Genomic DNA, 21,572 nt, shown 5'->3' with positions numbered 1-21,572 from the left:
GCCAGGCAGAGGCCTCTGTAATGGTGCAGCGCGAGAGAAGAGGGAGGTAGAAGACCGGAGCACGAGCTGCCACATGCAGGACCTCCCATCTGAGCCTGCACGGTAGCCCCGTTGCCTGGGGACATTCCCTTTGACATCAGGCAAGTCACTCCCTTTCTGTGCCTCAGTTTTCCCATCTCTTAAAGAGGAACTGGCTTAGGTGACCACTGAGGTGCCTCCTTCTCCTAACCTTCTAGAAGTGGGTTCTAGTTTCTGCCCCAGGGCCCTCTGTTAGAGACTGCCAGCCACAGCGGAGGATGAGAAAACCTCATGCAAAGTTACATACAGCAAGGAGACAGATACACGGCGCAGCCACCCTCGGTGCCCATTCTCCCTGCCTGTGCATGCTGCGAAACCTCCCTGAGCCTCGGTCTTGTTGGCCGTGAAGTGGAGGCAGTAATAGACGCTACCTCTCAGGGTTCTTAGACTTGGTACATAGTAATTGCTCAGTATATAACAGCTGATGGTCCAGTCCAGTGGTTCCCTAACCTGGCTGCGTGTTGAACCATCTGGTTCCAGGGTCCCACCCAGAGAGTGTGGTCCACTGCATCAGGCTGGGGCCTGGGAACCTTGGGTTGAGGCCCAGTCAGATTCAGGAGCAATGGATATCTTTTGCTCTATTTTACAGTTGAGGAAACAGGCCTGGGGCACGGGGGAGATTGGGGGAGGCATGGGGAGCAACTTCCTCTAGCTCTCCAGCTAGATTTGGACATCAGGCCCTGACTCCCTTTGTGCAGTGCTCTCTCCTTCCCAAGAAAACCCAAGGTCTTGGCTCCACAGTCCCACAGCATCTGCATCAAAGGCAGAACTGAGCAATGCCTGTCTCCTTCCTTTGGCTCCCACCTCTCTGGGTCTAGTCCTTACAGGGACAGAGAAAGGTTCTCGCCGGTCCAGTCCCTGATGGCCACGGCAAGGGCTAGAGTGGACCCCGAGTACTGGCTTTCACCAGCAGAAGTTAGAGCTGAGCATCTTCTGGAATTTGTCAGCCTTGTTCTCCCAGCTCCCCACAAGGGGTGCTCCTGTGGGAGGTGGAAAGGTGGAGGCAAGAGGCTGTCCTCACCCTAGCTGGAGTTGCCTGGGACATTTCGTAGATGCTGCTGGAGTGAGGGGAGCAGGGCCCAGGGAAATTGGACTAATGCCCCACCCCTGTCCTCATCCTGCGAGGGAAGGCTCAGCCCTGCCTCTCAGGGCAGCAGCTCTTGGCCTTCGTTTGTGGCTCCATCGCAGGCAGACTGCTGTTGGCTGCACATCTCTGCTAAGTGCCTGGATGGTGCCCTGCCTGGGATGACCCATCTACCCCCATCTTCATGGGCACCCAGTCACCATCCATGAGTGATGGGACATTTGCTGAGTACCCCACCCAGGCCTTTCAATGACCCTGCAGTGCAGAGGACATGCCCCCTGAGGAGCCTCACAGAGGGTGGGAGAGGGCACCACCCTCAGCTGCTTCTGGCTGATCCTCGGGGCCTGCCATCCCCTGCTGGCCATGGGAGATCAACCCACCTGCAGACAGAGCACTGGACAGGGCATGAGCAGGCTGGATTCTAGTCAGCTTCTGCTCTGTGTGCCACCTTGACCTAGGTTCTGCAAGCAGATCTCTGGCTCTGCGTGTCCTTACTGCATCCCTGGAACCGATTTCCTCCAGACATACAGGCCATTATGAATGCCTGCATTGTAAGCTGTGAGGCGATGCATGTGTCATGTGAGGATGTCACAGACCCGCCACAGCCCCAAATGGAGAACCGGCTTCCACTTATGTGCCGGCATCGGAGTCAGAGTCTTAACCTCCCTGCACCTCAGATTCTTTATCTGCAAAACTGAGATAAAGACAGTCCTTATCTCCTGGGACTCTTGAGAACCAAATGAGATAATGCGCATAAACGCTTAGCCCAGTGCCAGGCACAGAGACTAGGATCCCTGCTGATTCTCCTACCTGGAGGCCAGCCCTTCCCCAGGGACCCTAGGTGGTGGGGCTGGCCTCTTTCCCAGCTGGGACCACCTGAGGGGGCAGCTGCTCTCAGGTCCCCAGAAAGTCAAGTGCCAGCCGCTGCTGCTGGGCCCCGGCGACAGGAAGGGCTGGTCCAGAGGGGCTGGGCTGGGGGCCTGTTCCTGGTTGGTGGAGGGACCCATAACCAGGGCTGGGCCCGCCCCTTGGCCCGCCCCATCCTTTGATGTGCAGAAGGCAGTGGAGCACAGAGGAGCCTTCCTGGCCCCTGGCCTGCCGGCTAGCTTCTCACAAGAGGAAGGAGGCTGGGAGGGAAAAGGGCAGATGGGGCCTTGAGACAGGAGACAGGGCTAAGGATGATAGTAATACTCAGCTCTCCTTAAGTGTCAGACTGCATGCTAAGTATGTGAATCTCCTTAGATCCATACACCAACCCTATAATAGATTGTCTTTATCGTGTAGATGAGGAAACCAAAGCCCAAAGGTTTAGATCACTTACTCAAGAAACAATGGCTGGACTTCAAGACTCTAGCTAGAGCAGCTTATGGTGATGTCAATTGGAGGTGACCCCTGGGCTGTCTATCTGTTACCTCCCTCCTTCCCTCCCACAAGACTTGGATGCTCAGCTGGACCTTGTTTGCCAAGAAACTTCCACCAAGGCTGACGTGGGCCATGAAGTCCTGAGGGTCCCAGACCTTCTCAGAGTTGGCTCTTACCATTGGCTGACCTGATAATCTGGAAGGTACCTGCCTTTTTCTGTATGCTACTCTTGAAAACAACCAGTTTACAAATTGGTAAGTCCCCCATCTACCAGGGATCCTGGAGAAATGGTTCGGACATGTCCTTAGCCAGTGAGTGGTCACACCAAGCCTGGATGCAGGGCTTGCTATCCTCACTGCACGCCCCTTTCTCTCATTGTCCCAGGTATCCTGTGTGTGCTGGCTGCAGTACAGGAAGAGGGGCCCAGCCAGCGCCCCAATCCCTTGCCTCACATTAGTTCAGGTGCAGATTCTAGCTTCTGAAACCACGGAAACTTCTGCTTTCTGGAAAAGCACTCCCTCCACTGTCAGGACCTGCTCTGTGCCTGGCATCAAGCCCCCCTCTTCCTACTCCACCACAGGGACCACTGTGTCCAGGTCCCTCCACCTCCCCGTGGTTCCCTAGCACCCAGGGTCTCAATCCTGCCAATGAAATGACCACTGCAGGCAGACACTGCCACACAGGAGTTCTGTAGGAAGGGCCACCAGGCTGGGTACTTCTCCCCTCCTATGCTTCCTAGGAGTCCCAGACCACCATGTGCCCCAGGTTCCCTCCATCCCAGTCTCTCCAGCTGTTGTGCAGACCCACTCCTGTTCTAGTTTAGTAATGAGTCTGGAAGCTCATCTAGAAATCCTTTATTTACATTTTCTCTTAGAAAAAAAAATAAAGATCTGGTGCCCTGTTGATCCCTCAGGTTCGGGGTCTTTATGGGGAGGAGAGGGAGGGCACAGGGCAGCCTGCCAAGGCCATCCATCACCCCCTGAGGGCTTCTGTTCATCTGGCCCTGGAGCTGGACTTCCCTGAGATCAGTCCCAAGGCCTTGGGCGACAAGAGCCATGCCAGGCCTGGGGTGGGTTGGCACAAGGAGCAGAGGCTGGGAAGAGGCACTTGGACAGTCTGACTATCAGAAACTGGATTGGCCCCCAGGGCAGAGTGGAGACAACAGAGGCTGTTCCTAAGGGGAGGACGCTGGTGCCTCAGGCTTCAGGAATGGGAGCCCTGCTGTGGGCCCTGGGACACACCACACAGGCATCTCATATAGGGGCCAGGTCACTGTAAGGACCAGGGTCTGTTAGCTGTTTTCTGTGAACCACTGTAAGACCACCTCCTTGTTCTCTTTCACCCATTTGATGTTGGCTTTGGTCTTCTCCAGCGCTTGCTCCAGAGCCCGGGTGCCTGAGCCGAAGCCTACGTCCATGTTGTTCTGCTTGAACTGCTCCAGCTGCCAAGAGAAGGATAATTCTGAGCGCCAGGCTCGGTCTCTAACACAGCCTTGAAGAGAGGGCTGCCAGGCCCTCTGTCCAACCCCTTCACATTAGGGCCCCTGGGAAGGGGGACCATAGCCTGTTCTCCAGGACAGGAAGAGCCAGTCCTTCCCTCTCCTGGGCAGAGGTCAAAAATGACAGCCCCAAGGTTAAATCTGGCTCCTACGTGTATTTGGCCTTCACTCTGTGGTTCTTCATTGGGTTGACCCTTAGTTTTTAATTGAATTACAGTCTCAATCCAATCAAGGGAGGGGAGAGGGACAAATTAAACAGACACCACAAGGAAGCAACCAGCCAAATTCACTGTAGCCATTTCTGTTGTACAAATTACCTAGTTACTTGAACAAATAAATCTTCTTTTTTTAAATAGATGCTACAAATTAAAAGATACATTAGTATTGGAGGTTGTAGCCAGGGCAATTAGACAATAAAATAAAATTAAAAAGCATCCAGAAAGGAAGAAGTAAGCGATTTCTATTTGCAGATGACATGATTTTGTATACAGAAAATGCCAAGGAAATAGAAAAAAAAAAACACAACTATTAAAACTTATGAGTTCAGCAAAGTTGCAGGATATAAGAGCAATGTACAAAAATCAGTTGTATTTCTATACACTAGCAATGAAAAATCTGAAAATGAAATGAAGAAAACAGTTCTGTATACAATAGCATCAAAAAGAGTAAAATACTTAGGAATAAATTTGACAAAAGAAGTGCAAGACTGGTATGTTGAAAATGACAAAATGTTGTTGAGGGAATTAAGAAGCCCTAAATAAAAGGGGAAAGGGACTCAAATAAGTCTAATGGATTGGAAGATTTAATAACATTAAAATGAAAATACTCTCCAAATTGATCTACAGATTCAGTGCAACCCCTATCAAAATTCCAGCTATCTTTTTTTTTGCAGAAATTGACAAGCTGATCCTAAAATTCATAAACAAATGCAGACTCAGAATAGCCAAACAATCTTGAAAAAGAACAAAGTTGAAGGGCTCATAATCCCGATTTCAAAACTCACTACAAATCTACAGTAATCAAGACAGTATGGGACTAGCATAAAGATGGACAGATAGATCGACGAGATACAATTGACAGTCCAGAAGTCAACTCTCACATTTACAGTTAATTGATTTTCAGCAAAGGTGCCAAGATCATCCAATATGTGAAAGAGTAGTCCTTTTAATAAATGGTGCTGGGGCAATTGGATAGCCACATGCAAAAGAATGAAACTGGACCTCTGCCTTACACGATATACAAAAATCAAGTCAAATTTGGTCAGTCCTAAATGTAAGAGTGAAAATGATAAGAATCTTAGTAAAAAGCATCAATATAAATCTTTGTGACCTTGGATTAGGCAGCTTTCTTAGATATGACACATAAAGCACAAGCAACAACAACAACAAAAATAGAATTCATCAAATTAAAAAACTTTGGTGTATCAAAGATACTATCAAGAGAGTGAAAAGACAATCCACAAAATAGGAGAAAATACTTGCAAATCATTTCTCTAATAAAGGCCTAGAATCCAGAATATATAAAGAACTCTTACACCTCAACAATAGAAAGAGGTATATACCAATTAAAAACTGGGTGAAGGATTTGAATAAACATTTCTCCAAAGAAGATATACAAGACATTCCTCAAAAAAGCACATGAAAGGATGCTCAACATCATTAGTCTTCAAAGAAAGGCAACTCATAACCACAATGGGATACCACTTTTCACCCAGTAGGATGGCTATAATTAAAAAAAAAAAAAGGAAAATAACAAGTGTCTGCAAAAACATAAAGCAAATTGAACCTTTACACATTTCTGGAGGGAATGTAAACTGGTGCAGTTGCTTTGGAAAAAAACATTTTGGCAATTACTCAAGTAGTTAGACATAGTTATGAAATGACCTAGCAGTTCCACTCTTAGGTGTACGCCCAAGAGAAATGAAATCATATGTCCACTCAAAATGTGCACATAATGTTCATAGCAGCATTATTCAGAATAGTCAAAAAGTAGAAACAACCCAAATGTCTATCAACTGATGAATGGATAAACAAAATGTAGTATATCCATGCAATGGAAAATTAATCAGCCATAAAAAGGAATGACACATGCTACAACATGAAAACATTATACTAGGTGAAAGAAGCCAGACACAAAAGGCCACATATTATATTATTCCATTTTATGAAATATCCAGAATACGTATATCCATAGAGACAAAAAGTAGATTGGTGGCTGCCAGGGGCTGGTGACAGAAGAATGGGGAGTGACTGCTAATGGGTATGGGATTTCCTTTTGGAGTAATGAAAATGTCCTAGAATTAGATGGTGGTGACGGTTGTCCAATCTTGTAAATATATTAAAAACCACTTAAAATGGTAAATTTTATGATACATGAATTGCGTCTCAATTTAAAAATAAGAATGAATCAACCTAATGCAATGAGTTACCTTTGGCTTCTGATTCAAACATACAAGCCAACTGCAAAAAGAATTTTTAACTAATGACAGAGAATTTGAAAATGGCCTGGATATAAGATGATAGTAAAGAATTGGTAATTTCCTTGGATTTGCTAATGACAGTGAGATTATGTTTTAAAAATTCCTTTATTTTAGAAAGTAAAGTATTTATAGTGAAATTACATAATATCAGTGATTTGCTTGGAAACTGTCTGCCCCAAAAAAGTGTTGGCAAATATTGACAATTATTCAGTCTGGGTAATGGGTACATGGAGGGTCATTATAGTATTCTCTTTACCTTTTGCCTATATAAAAATTCTAAGATGAATATTTGTGAGTGAATCTTAGCTAAAATATGAATGTCTAGATTGGATTCCCCAGAAGCAGAGTCTGAGATAGGGTTTCAAGTGTCATACATCCTCCTTCAACTGCTCTTGGATTACCTATTATATATGCAATGCACAATAAAAAAAAATTGTGATTGAATTTTGACATTTAAAGAGTCTGGATACCCAGCTTCCCCTAGAAATGAGGAAGGCCAGGCCACATGGAGCCCTGCTCCACCGTGAACACATGCTGTGGGAGCTGAGTGGCGGATGCCCCTTGAGACTGGGGATGGGCCCCTGGGCACCACCCCAGGGTCTGGGGCTTCTTACCTCCTGCAGCTCTTGCTCTGTGGAGAATCTTCGGGTCACAGCCTGGATGAGGTTGGAGAAGGAGAAGGAACCACCACCATAACTGCAGGGCAGGGAGAGAGAGGAACTGTGAGAGGGGCTGGGAACCAACAACGTTCAGTGACTGGCAGGCGGCCCCGTAGCCTGTGCCTGTCTCCATCTCGTAGGTGTGATGAAATGACGCTCTCAAGGAGACACCTCTAGGGACTTGAACACAAGTGTCCATTGTCCTTGCTCCCATCTCTTCAGAGAACACTTGCACCATCAGACTTTCTTTCCCCCAGGTGGGAAAAGGGATGCCCGGCTGCCCTGTCTTTCGATTCCTGCCCCTACTCACACTCAAGCTGGGTTCTTTTTTGACCACTCCTATGCAGTGTCTACCCTCCACTCTGGACCGTGTGGGGTCCTATGCACACAGACCAGCCTGCGCACCCAGCCTTGGTGCTCCTTCCCCTGACATGCTCTTGGCCGACTCACTCCTGAAAGAGCTTCTTCCAGTTGCTCTGGACAAAGTCCCAGGCCAGAGGTTGCCCGATGACATTGCTGGCAATGCTGTTAATAGTGGAGGTGGCATCCTGCTTCCGGATGAGGTCAGGGTTCAGGGTGTAACTCAGGTACCTGGGAGGGCAGCATGCTGCGTTATAAAAGGACCCTGCCTGCCCCCTCCCTGCCCCCCATCTCTCCGGCATCCTCTCCTCAGCATGCTGAGGGTTGAAGACCCCTTGGTCCTACCTCCCTCTTGTAGATGGGACACTGAGTCCCCTAAGCAGGGTCACTGACTATGCCAGGTGTAATAATTGACAGAGATCTGGTGCCTGATAAATATCTTATGATGAATGAATGAAGGAAGGGGTGAGCCCTGTACCAAGTAGGGTGGGCACTCCTGTCTCTGACACTGGAAGTGACTCTTCTTTCCTTAAGTCTAGGAGATGGCATATGAGGCACATAGTGGGAGCCAGGAGCCTCATCCAAGGGTTTTGGAAGGTTGCCTAGCTGGATGTCCAGAAGGACTCAGGTCCAGCTGCACCAGAGCCCTTGACAGAGAAGAAAAGGCTAGGAGCCTGCAACAGTGAAAAGCACAGGGCGTGGACTCCGACCAGGATTCAAATCTTGGCTTTTTCATTTAGTAAAGCTTCTGCACCTTGGTCAAATTGTTTTGCTTCTCTGAGCCTCAGTGTCTTCATCTGTGAAATGGGGGAACATACTGCCCCACATCATGAGTTTGCAAGGATCCCACGAAAGAGAGTGTGGAGACCTGGCTGGTTCTTTCTCCTACACACTGAGATCCCAGTCCCTGGTAAGGAGGGCAATTCACCCAGCCCCATCCTCACCTGTTTAGGAGCCAGACCTCATTGCTGCAGGCCAGCCCTGAGCGGAGTTTGTCAGCCTCATTAACCAGTTGGGCTTTTTGGAACTGCTCCCAGGCGAAGTCCCACTCCTCCTGGCCACCCTGGGCGATGGCGTTGCAGTAGATGGTGGACCGCAGGTTGGGGTGGATCCTGGCGTGGGGTGGGGGTGTCAGGGGTAGAGCAGCAGCAGGGAGGATAGGACAAGGGTCTGATGAGGACAGAGCTGTGGGCTTGATGGACAGATGAAGATCAGGGGAGGAGTAGGGGACACACTCACGGGTTATTTTCAGGGTCTTTCATCCAGCTGCTGAAAAGGGTCTTGGCCAGCTCCTCACACTTGGACAGCCCATTGGAGCAGGCAGTGCTGATGGCATTAATCTCATTGTACCTGCCCCAGGGGTGACACTTCATCAGCATGCCTGGCCCTGACTCCAGCAAAGATGCCCCCACTGACACACAACTCTGGCAGGGCAGCAGCGCTGGGGCTCTGAGGCTGCAGCCCCCTGGCCCTCTGGGTCTCTGTATTTGCCTTGCCTTGGGCAGCGGGAGGAGGGCTTGCACAAGCTCCAGCCCCACCTTCAACAAGTAGAATCTGAATGACCAAGTCAGTGAGGGTACCTTGGAGTTTCAGTTTGGTCATTTGCACGAAGAGGCCAGGTGGGTTCACAGGCCACACAGAGCCTCAGCGCGGGGCCTCCTACTCCTAGATGGGGGTCTGTCCTTGACTGGTGGCCCTGGTCCAGCCAGGAGCTGGGAGCTCCAGAGGAGGATGCGGCTGGGGCATTGCTCTGTTCCCCAGGTCAGGGTGCCCGGGCCACCAGTAGTCTTCAGACCCAGGAGAGGTCATACTCACTGGTCCATCAGGTTTTGTGGGCGCTCTGTCCAGTTTTTGGTGATACTTTCAAAATGTTGGAAGAGGGGTTCGACCTGCTTCCTGAGATATTTCTGGGGAAAAAAAAAACATGAATAGCTTCAAAGAGGAGACTCATACCCGACCCACCTGGAGCCCCGCAGAGTCTCTGGTGTGAGTGGGCAGGTGTAGCAAAAACTAATGGTTACAGAAGCAAGAGACCAGAGGCTAAGGGCCTTGCCCAAGGCTAGACAGTGCTCAAAGGGGCCAGCACTAGTCCAGGTTTCAGATGACTGATCTGAGATTCTTTCTCCTTAAAGCCTCAAGCAGCTCTGACACTGTGTGCCTAAGTGTCACCATTTCCTAATATAGAGTTAGGACCCCCTCCCCCACTGCCTGACGAAGAATTCTGCCTTTATTGTGGGGAATGTAGGAAACACAGTAGAACACAGGCAGAAAACACTAACCACCCTAGAATTTACCAAAACCGTGATTTCCACATTGGTGAGCTGGCCCCTTTCTTGCTCTTTTCTAGTGAGCATATCTACAATTCTGCATGCTGCTCTTTACCTGGCATTGTCACGTAAGCCCCATCCCATGTTATTAAAATCCTTTGCAGACTCTGGTTCAACATAGTAGATTATCATGTGTGTCAACAAGAATCCACATCCAAACATAAAAGGAATAAACCCCTAAGAACCAAGAGAATAGGAGAGGAAACAACAGTGGATGAGACATCCACACAGTTGGGAGGCAGAAGGCAGAGAGAGGGAGATGTCACAGACTTGGCAGAGTGGGAGAGTCTGCAGCAGAGCACCTATCGTGGGGGATATGGGGACAGAGGCAAGGAGACTTGCTGTGACCAGGCTCAGAATTAGAGGGCTGAGTGTGTGAGGGACAGGAGTGAGGCAGGGCTGTGAACAGGGCGATGCAGTCAAAGTCTATAGAAGGACCAGTCAAACCCCCAAGCCCCTGCTTATCTCTTTGCATCAAGCAATACCCTTCCTTCCCCCATGGGCAAGGCTGAATCAGAGGCGCTCAGAACTAGGGTCCCCAGACACAGTGGGAGGGTTGTTGGACTGCATAGAGGGCCATAGGGGAAGGTTTCCATGAGGAATGGGGGTGTCCCTGCTTTCCTTCCCTACCCTGATCCCGGAAAGTGAGCCTCATTCTGTAAGATAGAAGGTCACTCTCTGAAGACTGAATGGTCTCAAGGGAATACATTCATGGATATTCTTTTTTGAGGGTCCCCATGAGGAGTTACTGGGCCACCGAGTCTCCCCACAATGAGACTAGAGGTGACAAGCTCCTCCTCCCCATGAAGCTTTCAATCATGTTTTATTGCCTCACTTTCAAATCCGAAGGGGCAGCTCAGCCTCCAACTTGAAAGAGGAAGCCAAAACAAATAGAAGACTTGGGGGAAGTGAGTCAATGGAAGAAAAAGAAAACTTTGTAAAAGCCGGTGACAAATATCCTCTGAAGGTTCAGAGAAGATATTGCACAGGACGCTGGAGCCAGGAACAGCAGTTGGAAGCTTAAAAATATGATAGAAAAAAAAAAAAAAACCAATCTGCAGAGGAGAGGTGGTGTGCTAAGCTGAGGGCATAGCCCAGAAGGCAGAACAAAAGTCAACAAGCTGGAAAATAGGCGACAAGAAAACTAGAGGGCCAATGTGAGAGCAGTGAGTTGTATTAACAGGGGTCCCAGAAAGAGAGAACCCGGGGGGCGGAAAGGGTGGGGAAGAAAGTTTAAGGGGGTAATGCAAAATTACCCAGATTGAAAGAGTAGAAGGATGAGAAAGGACCACAAGAAGGACCACCAGGATTGAGAGAAGAGCCCACAAGCTTCCAGAAGGAGGAATCCGGCCACATTCAAAGAACTGGGAGTGAGAAAGACTCTGGGCTTCTCAACAGCAGCATGAGAGGCTTGATGCCAGTGGAGCAAGATCTAATTTTTCTGAGGAATAATTTCCAACCTACAAACTTCTAAACCCAAGTAAACTCTCAATTTAGTGTGAAGGTGAAATGAAGACATTTCAGAAAATCTACCTGAAAAAATCTACCGCTTACGAATCCTTTCTCCAAAACTCCTTAAAGATGTGCTCCCCAAATAGAGAGAAAACTCAAGGAGGAATCCATGGATTCAGGAAGCAAGAGATGCAACAAGGGAGAGCCTCCCAGCATGGGAGCTGAGTAGCAGTTCTAGAAGGGAGCAGGTGGACAGAGGGCTCCAAGAGGGAAGCCTCCAGGAAAAAGCAAAACTGCTGTATTGTCTGATACATTTGTGTAAGATGTATAAAAAAGGAGACATCTATGTGGCTCAGCAGAGAATGATATTTAAATAATCACATAAAGTGGGGGGAGGCTATAGCTCAAGTGGTAGAGTGCATGCTTAGCATGCATGAGGTCCTGGGTTCAATCCCCAATATTTCTTCTAAAAAATAAATAAGTAAACCTAATTACCTCCCCTTTGCAAAAAAAAAAAAAAAATCACATGAAGTAAATTCTGAATACTGAGTTGACCAAATATTGTGATTTAACTACATCAGGAGGATGGGGTGAATCCAAGGTGTAGGTAGGTTAATGAGTTAAAATAAGTTAAAACCTCATTAACCATAACAGGAAGTTAATAATGTGAAAAAAATTTTAATGATCTCTTCGAGTAGGATCTAATGGCTAATCTAATAATATTCCATCAAATGGATATTCTAATTTACTTAACCAATCCCCAAGTGTTGGATATTTAAGAGTTTTTGCAATGAACACCCTATGGATTCAGCTTCATCCAGAGCAAGCAAGTTTCCCTCTGATCTGCGACCCCCCTACCCTCCCCATCATGCTTCAAAGCCCTTAACATCTGCATCTCCCTCCAGGCCCCTAGGGCAAGCTAGGCAGGCACAGTCCTGCTCCTTTCACAGAGGGGATCACTGGGGCTGGAGAGGATTGCCCCCCGGGCGACAGAGCTGGTGAAAGATGGGCTTTCCCCTCCACCTCCACGCCCTTCCTATACCGTGGCCTTTTCGGTTGCCTTCTGAAGGTGTTCGTTTCCAAATCTAGCAAATTCTGCTAGAAGTCTGTGTTCTTGCCATGTCCTCTCAGCCTGCTCACCTTTTCAGTCCCTGCTCTCTTCACCTCCACGTCCCTCCTGACCTGTCACCACTGCCAAGCCCACTCGCAGCAAAGGAGCTGGTGTTGTGTCAGCCTGGACGTTTCACCACCCCAGGCAACATTTCTATTTACTTCCCCATGGTATAATTTGGGGCACTGGGGAATTCGTCCTTGAACCCTGCCCTGTCCCTCTGTACCTTCATGGGGCCGTAGATCTCGGAGCGGTCGAACATGAGCTTGAAGTAGCTCAGGCTGTTCAGGGCGGCCTGCCAGGGCATGTACTCTGTCTCTTTGTTCAGGAAGAGGGTGTTGTTCAGTGCCAGGGTGACAGAGACAATATGAGCACTAGGGACAGATAGAGGGGCTCAAGTAAGCACCCCCACCCAGCCCAGCCTCACTGTGGGAACCCCAGCCTGCTCCTAGAGCCTGAGGTCCCAGAGTCCCAGCTGAGCCAGCTCCAGCTTTCCTGGGGAAACGAAGATCTGGAGGGAGGGGGGACGTGGATGCTGGGTGGTGCCACCAATAAGGCCAGCCCAGGATTGGCCCTCACCCACTGCCAGTCACATTCCTTTTCTTATTAACCCCATTTTACATATAAGGAAACTACAGCTCAGAGAGGTGAAGTGCCTTGCCTAAGGTCACACAGCCCATAAGAAACAGAGCTGAGATTCAAAAAGACAAGAGGCCTGTGCCCTTTACTCTGAACACCTCTTCTCTGATTTGTTTGGTCCTCTGGGCTTTCCTCCCTCCCCCTCCTCCTCAGGCCATCTGTGCACATTTGGTTCATAAATCCCCATGTCTATGGGTGACATCACTTATGTCAAGAACTTAGCACCTGCCAGTGCTTACACACACAGCAGCTGCTCAATAAATATTTGTCTATTCATGCTGCATCTCTCCTGTCCTGTCCTTTCCAGATTCTTTTTAGCACCTAGCACTTGCTAAGCACAGTTAGCCCTCAGGAGAACCTTGGTGCCATGGAATACAATGTGGTTTGGGAGTTGGACAGGCTTGTGTCTGGCTGTCATGGGCTACTGTGTGACCTTGGGCAAGGTATTCAAACTCTGAGTCTTAGATTTCTTATTTGGGAAATGTGGGCTGTAACACTAACAATCTCTGGGGAAGTGAGGCCAAGGGAGAGGTGTCTGGAGCACTTGGAGCCTGCTGCGCTATGCCGGGCACACAGTGAGGACACTGGGAGGGAGCACTGGCTCTCACTATGGAATTGCACTTGCCAAGTCACCAGGCTTCTGTGGCTGAGCAGGCAGGGCCCGAGGAGGAAGGAACACTCACTTGGCCAGGTTGAAACCATCGTAGATGACCTGAGCCCGATTGATGACAGGGATGGCCTAGAAGGGGCAACAGAGTGTGTGACCTTGGGCTGGCAGTGGGGGCAGGCCCTGCAGTCTGGGGCACCCCCCTGTGGCTGGGCCTGGGGCAGGGGATGGGGTGGGGAGGCAGGTACCCACCGAAGGGTCTATCTGCAGCTGAGACTGAATCATCCTCCAGTTGTTGTCATCGTAGTTCACCTGGTAATAGCCTGTCACGTTGACATTCAGCAGGACCCATTCATTCGTTCCAGTTTTGAACAGATTATCCTGGGCTGTGGGGAGAGACCAGAGCTGGGGCGGGGCTGCTCAGGCCACTGGCTGATCGGACCCTCAGCCCTCCTCTCTCCAGGCTTCTGTAGAGCAGCCTGGCAGCGGTGGGCCCTCACACCGCCCGGGCAGTGCCCAAGGAGAGGGGCAGAGAGGAGGTGCAGGACAGGCTGCCAGGCCTCTGGCTGGCCGCTGACCTCGCACAGAACAGTTGCCACCTCTGAACCTCAGCGACTGCCCTGCCTCCCACAGGCTCCGAGTGGCTGGGCCAGTGACATCTGCTGGACAAGTACATCACCACCACCACCTCTGGGGCCACTTAGACTCAACTCCCCAGGCAGTTGCTCCTTCTCCACCCCACCCCTTCTTCCTCCCATCACACCCCAGTCACAAAGTGGGAAACCCAGGCAGAGCCTCCCACCCAGCAAGCCCTGCAACGCTGCTCATCTGTTCCTTGGGGCTCCACGCCCCCTCCTCGCTGCTCTCCCGCTACCCTTTCTCCTGGCAGCCAGAAGGCATCCTTCCACATCTGCAGGTCAGACCCAATTGCTCGTCCACTTCCCACCTACCACCTACTCGGAATCTTCCTAGCCTGAGGACATGGCCATTGTCTCCTGCAGCCTGCAGGGACCCACTTCACCTGGAGCCAGGATACACCTCTGCCGGAACCACACTCAGTCCCCACATTCTCTCCTACCTCATGCCTTGTACTTGCTGTTGACTGCCTGGACTGCTTCTCTTTGCCGCCATTAGCCTGGTGGACTTCTACTCTTCCTCCAAGACTAAGCTCGCCTCCTCCAGGAAGCCTTTCCTGACCTCTCCATGAAGCTGAATCTCCCTTATTCCCAGCTCCCTGCCCCCCTGCCCCAGTAGCTCAGAGACCATACGTGCCTCTCCTAAAGCGCTCAGCACAGCTCTGGAAAGTTTGAACTCCTTGTCTTCCTTCCCTTCATCGGCAGCCTTGGCCTAGGCAGAGGGTGACTCACCTTGACCTTGATTTCCTCAGTGCCTGGCAGAGAAGGGCTGCTCATATTATGTATCAGGCACTGTTGTAAACATTATGTGGGAATCCTCTCCTTTAATCCTCACACAACTCTATGGGGCAGATGTTGTTCTTAGCCCCATTTTATAGATGAGGAAACAGAGACAAGAAAGAGATGGTAACTTGACCAGAGTCACACAGCTGGGCAGCAACAAAGTAGAGCTTAGAACCAAAGAAGCTGGCTCCATCTGTTGAATGGAGCAATGAAAGAAGCCCCCCGGAGGCTGCCAGGACCCCTGGGATGCGGGCCAGGAGCGGCTATCCCCCAGGGCAGGCCAGGCTACCTTTTTCCTGGCCCTGCAGCCAGTAGTGGGCCTGCGGTGTGCCATTTCTGATAGACGAGATGGGAACAATCCACAGATAGCTGCAACAAGAGACCCAGAGGCCAGGTGTAAGAGATGGCGGCTCTTGGCCACTGCTGGCAAAGGGCAGCCCTGCCTGGGCTCCCAGTTTCTGCCTGACTCTGGCACCAAGCACCCCCATCCTCCTGGCCCAAGAGGGAGACTGTCTACAGCCACCAGGGCAGGGGCCACAGCAGGCCAGGCCCTGCTATGGTCAAGGGCCCCATAGCAACTCCCCCTCATCCTGCCTAGGCACCTGTCTCGGTGACCCCATCTGCTCACTTGAACTCTGAGGGGCGGGTGACGTTGGAGTCGGGGTCAAGGAGGAAGTGTTTCTGTGAGATGTCCCCTGTCTTGGTGTCCACAGTGATGACAGGGAAGCCCATCTGCAGGGTCCAGCGGTCCATGATAGCTCTCACAGTGTCTGGCAGTTGGATGGACGTCTGATTGTTTACAGCCTTGGGCAGAGTGAGATGGTCCAGCCATCAGCAGACTGCCATTCTCCCACCCCACCCATCCAGGGCAGCCCCTGCACCCCTGGCCTCTCCCTAGTGGCCCCACTTTGCTGGAAGGCAGTGGAGGAGCACTGGGCTGGGAGGCAGAAGCTGGGGTCCTAGGCCGGCTCTCTCTCTCCTCGGCTGCCCAGTGCTGGATAAGCCAAGTCTTCTTGGCCTCTGGTTCATCCTGCACTAACTGAACAAATCTATATGGTCCCTCCATTCTATGATCCAACCTGGGGTGGGGGGCTGTCAGGGAGGGGCACCCAGGATGCCCATGGCTCAGCCTGAACAAACCTGGGAGAATGGGCAGGGAAAGGAGGCAGAGATGAAGGAAAACCAGTGTCCCAGTGTCACAGGGAGGGCGAAGGAGAGAGCTGTGGGTGACGTGAAGGAAACACCCCTGGGTTGGGGTCTGGGGGTAGGCTTAGGGTGGTTGTTATTGTCTTAAGTCTTTTTTCATCTTGTTCCATGTGTGTGCCTCGCTTTTGTAATAAACCAAACACATCTGTTAAAAACTGAGAAAATAAAAAACTAAAAACAGCATACAAAGAGGGCAGACCATGTCAGAAAGTGCAAGCCAGTGGGGAGAGGAACTCTGGGAGGCTGCAGAGAGAGGGGGCTCAGGGTAAGAGGGAGCAGGAGGGAGAGATGGAGCTGGAGGGTGCCGGCATCGAGGAGGACTCAGCTTTGGAGGAGAGGAAGGACAGGACAACTGCGGCAGGGCAAGAAAGACAATGGAAGGGGAAGGGAGGGACTGAGGATGTGGGAGGTGGGGAAGGTGGATCAGGCTCATGGCAGATGGATGTTGGGCTGGAGACCGGCCAGGAGGGCACTGGAGCCCACCTGTGACTCTGTGACAAGGTCCTGGGCCTCCCCTCCCTGTTCAGGCTGGTCATGGAGCACAGGCACATTGAGGGGTCAGTCGGGCTGACAGGGCCACAGAGAAGAGGGGGCAGCTATAAAGGAGAGGATGTGATGGGGGAGGATGGAGAGAATGCAGACTCCAGTCTCAGGAGGGGCAGGGCGGGCAGGAGGGTGGGAGCGATTGGAGGGTTTGCCCCACAGGCAGGGGCTGTTAAGGGTCTAAGTGGATAGGAATGAAAGGTGGGGCTGGATGGGAGGGTCAGAGCATGCACTGAGGGTGCTAGTGTGGGCAAAGTCAGGCCTGGGAGGGGCCAGCGGGGCACAAGGCAGCCAGAAGTGCTGAGTAGGCAAAAGACTGGCTCCAAAGTTCCAGGCAGAGGAAGGCCTGGGCTTGGGCTTGGGAACATGAGAGCCTATTTCCTCACCCCTCAGCTCCCATCACAGAGCTCACTGCAGCGGGAGGCAGGCTGCCAGCCAGGACTCCTGACCCAGGCTCCCTCAACACCTCCCCCAGGAGTCATCATTCTGCCCATTTTACAGATGAGCAAGCAAGGCTCCCAATGACCTGCCTGGGAGGGTAAGCAGTGGAGCCGGACACATTCTCTTACATACTCCCCAGGGACTTTCAGCATCTCAGGACCCCCATAGAATGGCTTCAGTGGGGCTGGCTGTTACTGACCTTCTGCAAGTGCTCCCACAGGTCTAGGTAGGTGGTGTTCTGATAGGCAAAGGCATTCAAGTAGGACTGTGGAAAGACAGGGCATGGTGAGGGTAAAGCTGATGCCCCCAGCCTCTACCACTCAACCTCTGTGGTAGGCTGGGGCCTGGAGGAAACGCCCCCCACCTCATGGCTGAACCAAGGGTACTCACTGCCAGGCCCTTCTTGAACAGTTCCTCAGTCAGGAAGTCAGAGAGCATCCTGATGACCGAGGCTCCCTGGTGGAGGGGAGGGGGCTCAGAAGACTGCACTGAGCCAGCCGGACCCTGTGTCCCCACTGGGTTGGGACAGGTGCTCCCAGAGCCCCGGCTTCAGTGGGGCCCCTGTGGGCTGAGTCCCCACCTCCTTCCTTATGCCCCCCACTGTCTCAGGACCAGCACGGAGGCTGGGCAGCACCTTGCTGTAGGAGATGGTGTCGAACATCTCGCTAATCTGGGCAGGTGTGTTGACCTCCTTGGCAGGGGTTGTCAGCGGGTGGGAGGAGGCCAGTGCGTCCACAGCCATCACAGGGTACACGTCATTCGTCACTATGAGGTCTTTCTGCAAATCCCCAACAGCCATTAGGAGACTGGCCTGGGAGGGGGTGACCCAGGTTTTCCCCCACCCCAGACCCTAGGGGCTCCAGGGCAGTGGGCTCACCAGATTCCAGTTGGGCTCTGCATAGTCAGCACCCAGGTACTCCACGTAGGAGGCAAAGCCCTCGTTCAGCCACAGGTCATTCCACCAGGCCAGAGTCACCAGGTTCCCAAACCACTGTGGGGGAGGGAGGTCAGCCCGGCAAACCACTCTGGCTTGTAGTCACTAACAATACCCAGGGCTACCGTTCACCAAGTGCACCCCGTGTGCCAGTCTTGAGCTCGAGACTTTACTGGCATCACAGTGACGCCTCCCTGCTATCTTGCCAGGTGGAACCCTCTGCCTTCCTCAGCTGCGAAGGGTAGAGTCACAACATATGCCATCTCCTCTCAAAGCCCCCCTCTTTCTTTGTCTGCATTCCCCATGATGGGGGCTACCTGGTGGGCCAGCTCATGAGCAATCACAGTGACCACCCGCTCCTTGTTGCTGATGGAGGAGGACAGTGGGTCGAACAGTAGCGCATTCTCCCGGTAGGTCACCAGCCCCCAGTTCTCCATGGCACCAGCATTGAAGTCAGGCAAGGCAATCTGATCTGGGGAAGTCAATGGCATTGGCAGGATGGTCTCTTGGTATAGACACCCATCTGCTTCCCCCTAGCACAAGGCCCCTCACTCACCAGATTTGGGGAGTGGGTATGATGTAGCATAGTGATGGGCAAAGAAGTCTAAGATGGGACCTGTCTTGTTCAGGGCATAAATGCCATGGCCCTCCGCAGTTGCATTAGGCCGAGCCCAGATCCTGATCTGCAAAGAAGATAGGGGTATGTCAGGGGCTCCTCTTGGGTCATGGTATAGGTGGGCCAAGTCCCAGGGCACAGCAGGCTAGGGGACCAACCAGGTTAAACCAAGAGCTTGGTCACGGGGTAGAGGTGCAATCTTCACCAAGCTTTTGAGTTGTAGGGAGGAGTTTTTGGAGCATAAAATAACAAGTCTTCACCATGAGTCTGGCACCCAGGGGCTGGGAACTCTTTCTTTGTGAGGAGGGTCTAATTTTTGAGATGCAGAGACTGAGAGTCAGAGAACTTAAGACATTTGCCCGAAATCACTCAGAACTGGGATTCACTGTCTAACAACTCAGGAGCTGCGACAAGGATGAGGATAAACAGGAATATCCACTCCCTAGACCAGGACCAATCCCGGGGAAGGACAGGTGGGCTCAGCTCCGTACCAGGACATCATTGGCTGACTTTCCCTCCACACACGTGAACTCGCTCACGATGAAGGCCAGTAGGTACGTGGACATTTTAGGTGTGGTTTCGAACTCAGTGACGTTCCAGTTGGGGTCTCCCTCAAGTGGGACACTGGGACCTGGGCAGGGAGTATGCAGGCATGTCGGGGTGTGCCCTCTCCCCTGCCCTGAGTCCCAGCCCTAGGGGCCTGCTTCCCAAGGCTGTGTGGTCCCAGCCAGACCCACTCACCTTTGGGCAGCATGTTGGACAGGGCCGTGAGGTCCTTGGGGTGGATGAGGGTGATGTTGAACGTGGCCTTCATGGCTGGTTCATCAAAGCATGGGAAGGATTTCCGGGCATCTGGAGCCTGCATCTGTGTCGTGGCCAGCACCCTGCCCAAAGCAGGGGGTTAGAGGGTGTGCAGCATAATGTCTGTTCCCGTGGGAGTAGGCAGGATGGGGGCTATAGGGTGTTGCTGGGTGTCCACAGGATGGGGTGCACAGATGGCTCTCCGGCCTAATCCCTTCCCTCCCCACCTCCCCCAGGCCGCCTCTGGGCCCACAGGCCAGCTGACAAGGGGGACAAGGCTCCTTCTGGACTGAGGGTCAAAGTCCTGACAGTCTCTGTCACTGTATTAGCTGGGAGACCTTGGGCAAATTTCTCTCCTTGGAGCCTGTTTTCCTATCTATCTAAGAAGCACTGTCATCACTAATCCCTGACTCCCTAATGTGGTGTAGAGGGGCCCTCTGAGAAACGGCTCCATAGCTGCTCTACCAGAGCTGTGGATGGAGCAGTGGACCAGCCAAAGGCTCCAGAAGGTTCAAAGGCCTCGAGTCCAAGCCCTTCCTTGGCCCCCAGGATCCAGCTCTGCCTCAGCATCAAGCATCTGCCCCCACCCGGCAGACCGAGCTCCGACTTACTTTTTAACGTTGCCTTCCATGTACTCGCTGCGGTAGAAGCCTGCCAGGTCGTCGGCCAGCTCCCCTTCAAACTCAGTGTCCATCTCATACATTCTGCCTGCCTCCAGCGAGCCCTTGAGGTGCACCACCAGGTACTGGGTGAGCTCTACCAGCTCAGTCCTGTCGATGCTGGGAGCCTGGGTGCCCCCCACGCCCCGCAGGACAACCATGTGCTCCTGGGTGGTGGTGTAGTTGAGCTTCTTGCTATGGATGATGATGACATTGGTGGGCTCCTTGCAGATGAAGCGGACGGTGCTCGTGCCCTTGAAGATATACAGGCCCTTATCGTTGGGGGTGAGATAGGGCCTCAGCTTCACATTGTAGGAGTCGGGCAACAGGGTCGTGGGTAGACGGTATTGGTTCCACGGCTTGCTCTGGTCCAAGGTGGTGGCTGAACTGGTGGAGGGGGTCGTGGAGGGGGTCGTGGAAGGGGCCACAGTGGCACACTCGGCATTCTTGTTCTTCTCCTGGGCGTATACCACAGACAGAGCAATGATGGTGGCCACAGCCGCCACGCCCAGGAGGATGCCCAGGATGCCCAGGGCCTTGGAAATGTAGAATCCCTTTCCCATGGTGAGGGTGGGGAGGGAGCGCGGGGAGGCTCAGGACAGGCGAGGAACAGGGCAGCCTCGGGCCAGGTTTATATCCCTGAAGGGGAGGAGCCCTGCAGCCTGCAGACTGGGCAAAAATTAACCAGGACTCAGACAGGCGAAGGTCACTGGATTGGGTACGAACACACTCTGCCCAGGTTCCGGAGAGGAGATCCAGGAACAGTGTGCGGAGTGCGGCTCAGGGGTGCCTGCTGGGAGCAAACAGTGTCTGGTTACAGGCTGCAGGCTGCCTGTGAGCCCACCAAGGACTGAAGGGCAGGCTGCGGGCCCAGCAGTGAGAGGGAGCAGCCAGGTGGCACAGCTCTGCCTGCGAGCTAAGTGGGGGCAGGAGCAGAAGGACTGAGGTTAGATCCAGGAAGTTAGAAGGACTTCCCAGGAACAAGAGATGGGAGGTGAAAAGAAGAGGAGAGTTGGTTTCTGGCTTGGGTCAAGAACACACTGGGTCATCCATGTGGTTACATCCTGGAAGGATGCCCAGGGCTCCTCAGCAGCATGGTCCCAGCCTCCCTTGCATTCTTCCAGAGCAGGGAGTTCTTCCAGGCTCCCCTCCCTTTCCCTTTTTTGCCAAAAACTTTTCCCTCAATTATCAGCTCACTGAGTAGAATGAAGTAAGTTGTTTTGCCTTTTTTTTTTTTTTTTTTAAAGAGAGGAGTCTGGTGGAGGCTTAACCTCTCCCCAGCCATGACCTTGGGCAGG

General features: G+C 52.0%; 1 protein-coding gene across 1 annotated transcript; it reads right to left on the bottom strand.

Annotated features, from left to right (window-relative positions):
• Window positions 1–3,362: 3,362 nt before the first annotated feature.
• Window positions 3,363–21,064, bottom strand: ANPEP (alanyl aminopeptidase, membrane). Its single transcript, XM_006192578.3, has 20 exons — window positions 20,227–21,064; window positions 19,556–19,698; window positions 19,306–19,445; window positions 18,755–18,881; window positions 18,516–18,670; window positions 18,142–18,255; window positions 17,899–18,042; window positions 17,655–17,720; window positions 17,464–17,529; window positions 15,703–15,878; window positions 15,364–15,443; window positions 13,909–14,042; window positions 13,733–13,788; window positions 12,637–12,784; window positions 9,336–9,427; window positions 8,760–8,870; window positions 8,465–8,632; window positions 7,611–7,751; window positions 7,116–7,197; window positions 3,363–3,965 (listed from the first exon to the last, which is right to left on the bottom strand). The coding sequence occupies exons 1-20, from the start codon at window positions 20,835–20,837 to the stop codon at window positions 3,816–3,818; spliced, it is 2,904 nt and encodes a 967-aa protein (XP_006192640.2). The 5' UTR covers window positions 20,838–21,064; the 3' UTR covers window positions 3,363–3,815.
• Between the last annotated feature and the right edge of the window lie 508 nt (window positions 21,065–21,572).

This window comes from Camelus ferus, chromosome 27 (assembly GCF_009834535.1).
Source record: "Camelus ferus isolate YT-003-E chromosome 27, BCGSAC_Cfer_1.0, whole genome shotgun sequence".
NCBI lineage: Eukaryota > Metazoa > Chordata > Mammalia > Artiodactyla > Camelidae > Camelus > Camelus ferus.
The sequence above is the reverse complement of the archived record's forward strand: the minus strand, read 5'-3'. Positions and strand labels throughout refer to the sequence as shown.